The sequence below is a fragment of the Symphalangus syndactylus genome, chromosome 7, assembly GCF_028878055.3.
Source record: "Symphalangus syndactylus isolate Jambi chromosome 7, NHGRI_mSymSyn1-v2.1_pri, whole genome shotgun sequence".
In the NCBI taxonomy this organism is placed as follows: domain Eukaryota; kingdom Metazoa; phylum Chordata; class Mammalia; order Primates; family Hylobatidae; genus Symphalangus; species Symphalangus syndactylus.
This window is the reverse complement of record NC_072429.2, coordinates 31,987,901-31,998,871: the sequence shown is the minus strand read 5'-3', so window position 1 is coordinate 31,998,871 and position 10,971 is coordinate 31,987,901. Positions and strand designations below refer to the sequence as shown.

Below are 10,971 nucleotides of genomic sequence, written 5' to 3'. Positions count from 1 at the left end.
TATCTGAAAGGAGTGTTCCTTCTCACACCCATGCCAGACACTGATTTTCCCATGCTAGCAACTGTGACATTACAGAAACATCTGTTCCTGACACTGTTCAACTGTTTAAATAACCAAGGAGGAGAAAAAAAAGATTTATAATTGAACAGTATTTAGGGTCCCAATAGTCGGAATCCAATAATCCAAAGGTCATCTATGCAACATTAGGAATATGCATTTTTCTCCAAAGAGTATCTTTGGCTTTAATCTGATTCTCAAAAGGATCGTATGATCCAAGAAAGTTTAAGAACCATTGAAACAGTAATTTATTCCTGAGCTATTTAACTGCCATCAATCCATTTGTTATAAAACTGAAGGGAAAACACACATTTGAATCACTTCTTCTAAAGCTTTAGTAAGTGATATGTTCAAATAAGCAATTACATAAAAGAATAAAACCAAATTTCCAACCTAAAATTCTGACAGGAGAGTCAACATGATGGTTAAGGCCTATTTCATATTCAAACTTCAATCTATGAAAGAGTAGAGAGAGAAGGGTCTCCTCTTTCAAATTAAATATTATAAAAACAATTTTAAAAAGGTATCAATAGTCCTAAAATGCAGCAACTCCATCTCAAACAAGCATGACACATTTCTGATCAGATGAAGTATTTATAAAGGTAGCTTGTGTTTTAAGCATGTAACACTTTGGGTGACGACAGAAGTTTCTCCTCTTTGGGTGAAACCTGCCTAAGGCTGTAGAGATGGCCATCACTCTGCAGGTGTTAGTTCTGAATAACTACTGTGGGCTTTTCATGATCTTCCCTCTAGCAGGAGACCACAACTGAGTCTAAAGTCAGATCCACCGTGTCTATCGGTAGGCAGGGTTGATTCAAACTTAATCCTTGTTTGTATTCTTTTGGATAACTGCAAAAACATCTAGGGACCAGAATGAATGTCTGGTGAGGTGTAACTGCAGAGGTGAAAGGTGTCAAACATTTTCAATTTGGCAGTTTCTTCAAGGTGTGTGAAAATTCACGTGCAGAAGGTCTGGCAGTGTCTTCTATAAGTTTTCGTGTTGCCATATTTCTGAAGGAGCTCTTGGGCCTGCTGCTGCATTTCCTGGGCCAGGCAGCCAGGAAAGTGGGACCTGATGAGAAGCAGGACAAGGCAGCACTCCAGCACATCTGGGAAGGGCCAGGCCTGAAAGATGATGACATGAGGATGAATAAGGAAGCATTTGCAAAAGAGCCACAAACACCTGCACGAAGGCACCAGTCACTCAGGTTCATCTATAGACACTTCTTGGACACAGCTGAGCCAGCTCTCTCCTAAGGCAATGTCCTGTCTTTCTCTTCAACAGTTACTCCAAGGAGAAATGACACTCAAAACTGGGATGGCCACTGGGATGTCCTTCTCAATGGCACAATCTCTTTCTACAGCCCTAGGCAAATCGACCCTTAAAAATGGTCCTATTAATATTTGGGCCCACAGCCAAAAAGACCTGTCCATCTGTAAGCTATCTAATACATGGCACCAATTTAAATTTTACTTCTTACCTATTAAATTTATTTGGTTTCTCTGAAGACTGAGGTATAAAATTATTTCTGTGATCAATAATTCTACTCTCACAAAACATTCTAGCTAACCAAAGTAATTGGATTCTAAATTCTTAAGCACATATGAATGGGTAGAGATTTTAGAAACTGAACAGAGAGGTAGCTGACCTTTATAAGAATGTGGTATAGTCGAGTGATAACACAAAAAGTGATGCTTTACCAAATGAACTGCTTTAACTCTTACCTTAATGCTCTCAGGAAATTTCGCCATTCTCTGATTTGCCTCTGTAAGCCTTTTGGTTAATTCAGGCAGAGAAAGTGGCTCATTTTTTTCTTCTTTACTAGGGAAAAAAATAAAAAGTGTAAGTTGTATGTCTTGCCCTGGGTAACATTTTTCTCCCATTGTTTTTACTGTGGTAAAATGTATATAACATAAAGCTTACCATCTTAGCCATTTAAAAATATAGCTCAGTGATTTTAAATAAATTCATAATGTTGTGAAAAACATCCCCACCACCCATTTCCAAAACTCTTGTCGTTTTGTAAAACTGGAATTTTATACCCATTAAACATTAACTTCTCATTCTGCTTCCCTTAGCCCCTGTCAACATTATTCTACCTTCTGTCTCTATGATTTTAACTATTTTGAGTGGCTCATATAAGTGGAGTCATATAATGTATGTCTTTTTGTGACTGGCTTATTTCACTCAGCATTATGTCCTTCCTTCGTAAGGCTGAATGACATTCCACTGTATGGATGTAGCACATTTTGCTTATCCATTCATCTGTCAGTGGATACTCAGGTTGCTCCCGTGTTTTGGGTATTATGAATAATGCTGCTATGAACACAGGTGTGCACATATTTCAGACCCTGCTTTCAATTCTTTTGGGTGTATACCCAGATGTGGAAGTGCTGGATCCTATGGTCATTCTATTTTACATTTCTGGAGGAACTGCTGCTATACTGTTTTCCACAGTGGCTGCATCATTTTACATTCCCACCAACAGGCACAAGGGTTCCAATGCCTCTGCATCCTCCCCAACACTTGTTCTGTTTCTCTGATAGTAGCCTAATGGCTATGAAGTGCTGCTTCACTGTACCCCAATCATGAGATGTTGAGCATCATTTCCTGTGCTTATTGGCTTTTTAGAGAAATGTCTATTCAAGTCCTTTGCCCATCCTTGAATTGGATTATCTTTTGTTATGCCTGGGTAGCTTTTACCTTTTTTTTATTTTTAAAATTTTTTTAAAATTTAAACTTTTGCCTATGACACAGCCCTCAGGAAGCCCTGAGAGCATATGCTCCTGCCTGGGTAACTTTTATCTCATTTTATAAATAAAATTCCTTTGTCACCTGGCTTCTTAAAATTTAATTTTTTTTTTTGTAGAGACAGGGTCTGTCAACCAGGCTGGTATGAGTGGCACGATCGTATCTCACTACAGCCTCGAACTCCTGGGCTTAAGTGATCCTCCCACCTCAGCCTCATGAGTAGCTGGGACTACAAGTGCATGCCACCACAACTGGCTAATTTAAAAAAATTAATTTTTCTAGAGACAGGGTCTCAATATGTTGCCCAGGCTGAACTTGAGCTCCTGGCCTCAAGTGATCCTTCTGCCTCAGCCTCTTAAGTAGCTACAGGGTACATGCCACCACACCTGGTTATTTTATTTGTATTTTTAGAGATGAGGTCTCCCTCTGATGCCCAGGCTGGAGTACATTGGTGCGATTTTGACTCACTGCAACCTCTGCTGCCCAGGTTCAAGCGATTCTCTGGCCTCAGCCCCCCAGGTAGCTGGGATTACAGGCATGTGCCACCATACCCAGCTAATTTTTGTATTTTTAGTAGAGATGGGGTTTTACCATGTTGCCCAGGCTAGTCTCAAACTCCTGACCTCAAGTGATCCACCCACCTCAGCCTCCCAAAGTGCTGGGATTACAAGCGTGATCCACTGTGCCCGGCCTTTTCTTCTTTTTTTTTTTTTTGGAGAGACACGGTCTTGCTTTGTTGCCCAGGCTGGTGGTGAACTCCTGGGCCAAGTGATCCGCCTGCTTCAGCCTCCCAAAGTGCTGGGATTATAGGCATGAGCCACTGTTCCTAGCCAGCAGGGTTATTTTTCATTCCATCTTGTACTTGCCTCAGTACTTACCATTGGCTCTGAGAACTGCAGAGGGGCTGCTCTGCTTCTGCTTCCGGTTCATTCTTATCAGGACCATTTGCTGTGGATTTACAGAGTTGACTCTTCTGGTGTTGGCGGATCATTTCTGCCAAGGTCTCTTGGACTTCAGCAACAGTTCTCTGTGAGTTTTGGAGACTGGCATGCTTTTCTGAAAAGAGCTCCTTAAAAGTACTCAGCATTCGCTCACCTTCTTCTGTGAGTCTCAAGTCTAGTTCTGAAGGCCTGTTTGGCTCTGGCTGAGAAGTTTCAGGGTCCGTTTCTTCAGTGCTGGCAGTGTCTAACTGCTGGCTTGGCTCTACAGAGAGTGTTCTGTGACCAGCTCTTACCCAGATACTGGAATTTGGGCAAGGCCTGGAGAGAGACCACCAGAATTCATACAGACGCCCATAAAGAAAAAAGGCCTCCAAACTTTTGAAAGCTGGTGTGGCAGGGGATTGATGGTCCCCCAACTTGTCTCTTAGGTGGTCACAGCCTAAGAAAAGAGGAAAAAGATACTGGGTCATGCATTTCTCTAGTTGCCAGAAATCCGGCTTCCTGCCCTTATGTTCTATTTCTTATCACCCAAGAAGCAGACCCCAGGAAAAAGGACAACAGTGCAATCCACGGGGCCACATGCCTTTCCACCAAGAGCCAACTGGAGGCTGAACATTTCCTGACTTGGGACAATGTTCTCATTACTACATCCTAGGAGTCAAAGCATGATAGAGTATTCTATTTGTACTACTGAAGGCTCTGGGGCCACAACAACAGATCACATTGTCTCTCTGAAAAATCACAATGATTTAGTTCAGTGACTGACTATGCAGCCCAAGGAATGTCTATCTTTTTGCTGTTCTTTTCTGTTCTTACTAATATGTAACTACATTCCTATTTCTCTCTCCCTTAAACTGCGTGGAAAGTGGACAGGAGGCTGTAAGAGAGTAGGGCCAGGTAAAGGAAACAGTATAGTTGTTCTTAAAAGCTTGGGTAAGAGAATCCAAACTTTCTACTAAAATGACACAGCTGGCCAATCTCCATCTTTTAAGAATCTAGGTACTCCCAGTGCCACACCACTAGTGGTGGTGATGTTGTCCATTAAAGGGTGTGTCTCAGGCAGTGGGGAGTCATTTACCGTCAGGGAGAAAGGCTGAGTACACTTCCTGCATGATGGTGAAGCTCCCTGAGTCATAGCTCCGGACCACTGCCTGAAGGAGCGCCTGCACAGCCTCGTCCCAGGAGGCCATCTGTTGGCTCAGCACTGCCAGGGTCAAGTCATGGCAAATGTGAAGCAGGAGCTGGAGAGAGAAGCCAGAGTCTGAGTTAAACATCCTCCCACGGTAGGCGCAGAGGATGCCACCAAACTGTTCCTGTGAACCGCATTTGGAAACAAGTACACATAATTCACACTTTGAAAGTTCCTCTTCTCTCCGCCACCCATTTTTGCTTCCCACATCAGAAACTCTCATGTCTAGCTGCACAGCAGCACACGCACATCCCGGTGTTAAAGTCTGTTCACACTGAGAAAACACCTTTACATTTGCATTTAATTAAAACAAAAAGTGGGCCAGGCGCGGTGGCTCACACCTGTAATCCCAGTACTTTGGGAGGCCAAGGCAGGCAGATCACAAGGTCAGGAGTTCAAGACCAGCCTGGCCAACATGGTGAAACCCCGCCTCTACTAAAAACACAAAAATTAGCTGGGCATGATGGTGCTTGCCTGTAGTCCCAGCTACACAGGAGGCTGAGGCAGGAGAATTGCTTGAACCCGGAAGGTGGAGGTTGTGGTGAGCCGAGATTACACCACTGCACTCCAGCCTGAGCATGAGTGAGACTCCCTCTCAAAACAAACAAACAAAAAAAACAAAAAGTGAGTTTCTGGAACTAAAAGCTGTAATTAAAAACAAAATAAAGGCTGGGTGCAGTTGCTCACACCTATAATCCCAGCACTTTGGGAGGCTGAGGTGGGCGGATTACCTGAGGTGAAAGCCTGTCTCTAAAAAAAAAAAGCAAAAATTAGCCGGGCGTGGTGGCGCATGCCTGTAATCCCAGCTACTTGGGAGGCTGAGGCGGAAGAATCGCTTGAACCCGAGAGGCGGAGGTTGCAGTGAGCCACTACACCCGAGCCTGGGTGACAGAGTGAGACTCTGTCTCAAAACAAAACAAACAAAAAAAAACAAAAAAAAAAACTACCAAAAACAAAATAAAACAAAGCTTGGAGTACAACTAAGAAAAATGTGCTCAATTTTAAGTATGTAGTTTGATAAGTTCTGAGAAACATATATAGTTCCATAACTACCAGCAAAATCAAGACAGAACATTTTCATCAACTGAATATATGCCCTCCAGCTCCTCTGCAGGAGATCTCCTGGCCCCACCCCACTGGCAACCACTGAACTGGTTGTTTTGTCATTTTAATTTTTTCTTTTCTAGAATTTATATAAATGGAACCACAGAGTATATGGTCTTTTGTGTCTTTAATGCTTTTGAGATTCACCGATATTATTATTATTATTATTATTTTTTTTTTTTTGAGACGGAGTCTCGCTCTGTCGCCCAGGCTGGAGTGCAGTGGCGCAATCTCGGCTCACTGCAAGCTCCGCCTCCCCGGTTCAAGCCATTCTCCTGCCTCAGCCTCCCGAGTAGCCGGGACTACAGGCGCCCGCCACCATGCCCGGCTGATTTTTTGTATTTTTAGTAGAGACGGGGTTTCACTGTGGTCTCGATCTCCTGACCTTGTGATCCGCCCGCCTCGGCCTCCCAAAGTGCTGGGATTACAAACGTGAGCCACCGCGCCCGGCCGATATTATTATTATTATTATTATTTTGAGATGGAGTCTCGCTCTGTCGCCCAGGCTGGAGTGCAGTGGCACGATCTCGGCTCACTGTAAGCTCGGCCTCCTGGGTTCACACCATTCTCTTGCCTCAGCCTCCCGAGTAGCTGGGACTACAGGCACCCGCCACCACGACCGGCTAACACCGATATTATTTGTGTGGCAGTAATTTGTTCCTTTTTACTTTATCTTTTTTTGAGATAGGGTCTCATTCTCTTACCCAGGCTGGAGTGCAGTGGTGCCATCTTGGCTCACTGCAGCCTCTGTCTCCCAGACTTGAACGATTCTCCTGCCTTAGCCACCCTAGTACCTGGGATTACAGGCTTGTGCTACCACACCCGGCTAATTTTTGTATTTTTACCAGAGACGGGGTTTTCACCATGTTGCCCAGGCTGGTCTTGAACTCCTGAGCTCAAGTGATCCACCCACGATGGCATCCCAAAATGCTGAGATTACAGGTGTGAGCCACCAAGCCTGGCCCTTTTTATTGTTAAACAGTATAGTATGTCACTTTATAGACACAACACAGTTTGCATATACATTCATCAGTTAATGGACATTTGGGTTGTTTCTAGTTTTTGGCTATTGTTTGCTAAGCTGCTGTAAACATTTGTGTAAAAGTCTTTGTGTGGCCATCTGATTTCATTGTTTTAGTGGAGTATCTAGGTAGCAGAACTGCTGAGACATGGGGCATGTGCATGTTTAACTTTATAAGAAACTGCCTGGCTGGGCGTGGTGGCTCACGCTTGTAATCCCAGCACTTTGGGAGGCAGAGGCAGGTGGATCACCTGAGGTCAGAAGTTCGAGACCAGGCTGACCAACATGGTGAAACCCTGTCTCTACTAAAAATCTAAAAAATAGGCCGGCTGCAGTGGCTCATGCCTATAATCCTAGCACTTTGGGAGGCCGAGGTGGGTGAATCATGAAGTCAGGAGTTTGAGACCAGCCTGGCCAACATGGTGAAACCCCCGTCTCTACTAGAAATACAAAAAATTAGCCGGGCATGGTGGCAAGTGCCTGTAATCCCAGCTACTTGGGAGGCTGAGGCAGGAGAATTGCTTGAACCTGGGAGGCAGAGGTTGCAGTGAGCAGGTATCGTGCCATTGTACTCCAGCCTGAGCAACAAGAGCAAAATTCCGCCTCAAACAAACAAATAAAAAAAACAAAAGGAAAAAAGAAAAGAAAAAAAGAAACTGTCCAACTGTTTTTCAAAGTATATACCATTTGAGAAGTCTTGATCCTCATAAATATCATAATGTTCCCTCATTTTGAAATGAGGGAAAGAACTACGCCGGGCACAGTGGCTCATGCCTGTAATCCCAGTACTTTGGGAGGCTGAGGCAGGAGGATCACTTGAGGAGTTCGAGACCAGCCTGGGTAACAGTGAGACCCAGTCTCTACAAAGAAAAAAAAAAAAAAAAAAGAAGTAGGTATATTCACAAGACAGACATAGCAATTAAAATAAATCAACTGATCTCTTTTTATCAACATGGATAGATTTTACAAACAATGGCCTCTGAAATATGCAAACTGCAAAACAATATATGTGGCACTGACACAGGAGGTGCTTGTGGCGAGCTAGGGGAGGAGTGAAGGGCTGAGGAAAGGAAGAAGGACTTCAACTTCACCGTACTGTTTTCATTTCATAAAGTTCTCAAATCAAAATACAAAATGAAACCAGAAAACCCTACAAAGTAAAAATTACAAAATGTGAACATCTGTTAATTCTGGTTGATGGGTTACTACATTATTCTGCTTTCCTATATTCTTTAGATTTTTTATTTTACTTTTTTAGAAAAGGAAATAGTGGCTGGGCATGGTGGCACACGCCTGTAATCACAGCTCTTGGGAGTCTGAGACAGGAGAATCGCTTGAACCTGGGAGGTGGCAGTTGCAGTGAGCCAAGATCATGCCACTGCACTCCAGCTTCAAACAAATAAAACAAAACAAAACAAAACAAAAAAAGGGAATACTGATCTAATACAACTTTAAAGTTAAAGGGCTTTGATTAGTCTGAAGGGATCTTTCCAGGTGGCGTGGGCATGCCTTAGCCTTTTCTGAAACAGAGTCCGGTATTCTGCTTGTTTCCCTGTTACAATATACATGGATTAAGGAAGTCTTACCACTGAGTGATTAATGTCAAAAGCTGGTACAGACAGCTTACCTGTTTGGCAGGCGTGTTATTTGTAGCAGATGGGTACTTGATGTTCTGCAGCTTCTGAAAGGCTTCCTGATACTGCTCAGGGGTGTCAAGGCTGAAGATGCTCTTCCACACTGCAGTCACCCTCTCCACGAAAGGCCCTTCGGTGCCCGTGGTCCAAGTGTGGTAAGAGGAGGAGCTTTTGCCCTCTGAAAGCTGCTTTTCCTCCAGATGCCTGGACAGTAGCTCCAGAAGGGAAAACACCAATCTCTGACCCTGGAACACGACAACAAGGAAGAGGAACTGTTATAAAGGGAAAGCACTCGGATGATCTCGAGAGCTCTCCTGAGTCCTTCAAAGTATTTCCCTTTGTATCTGCAGCAACCAAAGCACATTAGTGAGCTACCTGCCCCATGTGAGTCATGCATGAAAAGGGACAAAAGGGGCGATCTGACAGACACTTCCCAGGTCTCTTTTGGGGGAAATCTATCCTTAGAGCTCAAGAAACCATTTTTATAACACAGAATCCCAACTGTAGCCCTACCCACAATGATTTAAGCCACACACACAGACCAGCCACTTAAACCTTGTAGCCTAGTTTGAGGAAAGATGGGCTGGGCTCATCAGGTTCTTTCTCCCTGACCAAACTTTGGACTCAGGAATAAAAGCATAATGGGCCAAAGGTGCTGGAACAGACAAGCTTTGTAGATCCAAGAGCTGGGACAGGCATTAGGAGCCATGTCCAAATACGTTTAATTGAGGAAATTGGCTGGGAGAAAAGAAAACAGAAGCACAGACAGAAGACCTAGCAAATCTATTTTCACTAGATTTTTAGTTGCCATGAGATTCCTTGTGTACTCCTACAACAATATCTTCTTAGTTAAGCTTGCAAGAGTCTCTGTTCCACAAAGCCAAAATAGCCCTTATCAGAATATTTAGCATATGCTTATTAGGTTTTCTTGCTTTGTTAAGGATGCTGTTTAAGAGTAAAAATAGCCGGGCGCGGTGGCTCACGCCTGTAATCCCAGCACTTTGGGAGGCTGAGGCGGGTGGATCACGAGGTCAGGAGATCGAGACCACGGTGAAACCCCGTCTCTACTAAAAATACAAAAAAATTAGCCGGGCGTGGTGGCGGGCGCCTGTAGTCCCAGCTACTCGGAGAGGCTGAGGCAGGAGAATGGCATGAACCCGGGAGGCGGAGCTTGCAGTGAGCCGAGATTGCGCCACTGCACTCCAGCCTGGGTGACAGAGCAAGACTCCGTCTCAAAAAAAAAAAAAAAAAAAAAGAGTAAAAATAAAATGCGAAACAGTCATTCTGGAAACTTTTTTTGATTGTGGATAAATTAAAATCTCTCCAGACTTGGTCATTTTATAAATAATGCCCAGTAGCATTATCTTTTGGGGTGTCCTATTTTCGCCTCCATTTTTATTCTGCTGTTCCCAGAAAGCTACCTCCCCATGTACCATGCTCCTTGGGCTCTAAATATTCAGCTAAAAACCATCTTTAGGCCCCGTACTCTGTTAGAGAACAAAGAACTTAAAAAACTCTTGTTAGTATCAAGTTATCTAAAGTGAATCAAATGTTTACATGTTTTAGAAACTAGGTAAGAGTGCCAATGCTTTAATTTGTTTTGATGTGTCAAAAAGGCAGTGGTATGTTACTGATTTTTAACAAGATGGGAACAAAAAAATTTAAGAGATAAGAGATTTCCATTCCCACACTTTTCTCTTTTTTTTCTGAAGAGTCTCACTCTGCCACCTAGGCTGCAGTGCAGTGACACAATCTTGGTTCATTGCAACCTCTGCCTTCTGGGTTCAAGCAATTCTCCTGCCTCAGCCTCCCAAGTAGCCAGATTACAGACGTGTGCCACCATGCCTGGCTAATTTTTTTATTTTTAGCAAAGACGAGATTTCGCTATGTTGGCCAGGCTGGTCTTGAACTCCTAACCTCAAGTGATCTGCTGCATCTGGCCCAGTTTTTTCCATAGCTTACAGTTAAGAGGGGCATTTACAAGTAGAGTTCCATGATTTCTGTTAGAGGCCAACCATTCTCTCTTCAAGGAAGACAGCGCTGATAACATCAGTGAAGAAATCCTAGACTGCCAACTCAAGGCCTGGGCTAAGGTGTTTTTTTTTCTTTTTTTTTTTTGAGATGGAGTCCCACTATGTTGCCCAGGCTGGATCTTGGCTCACTGCAACCTCTGCCTTCCGGGTTCAAGTGATTCTCCTGCCTCAGCCTCCCAAGTAGCTAGGATTACAGAAGCGTGCCACCACGCTCGGCTAATTTTTGTATTTTTAGTTGAA

The 10,971-nt window shown here is 43.7% G+C and overlaps 1 protein-coding gene across 2 annotated transcripts in view; it reads right to left on the bottom strand.

The window, feature by feature from the left end:
- Positions 1–281: 281 nt before the first annotated feature.
- The window catches only part of GEMIN5 (gem nuclear organelle associated protein 5), a 51,493-nt gene continuing 40,803 nt past the window's right edge, over positions 282–10,971 (bottom strand). For both annotated transcript variants that reach the window (XM_055285503.2, XM_055285505.2), the window contains exons 24-28: positions 8,692–8,943; positions 4,829–4,991; positions 3,688–4,189; positions 1,783–1,879; positions 282–1,182 (exon numbers count right to left, since the gene is read on the bottom strand). In XM_055285503.2, coding sequence (XP_055141478.1) covers positions 1,015–1,182; positions 1,783–1,879; positions 3,688–4,189; positions 4,829–4,991; positions 8,692–8,943 — 1,182 coding nt within the window. In that variant the 3' untranslated portion in view covers positions 282–1,014. The remainder of the gene's footprint in view (positions 1,183–1,782; positions 1,880–3,687; positions 4,190–4,828; positions 4,992–8,691; positions 8,944–10,971) is intronic.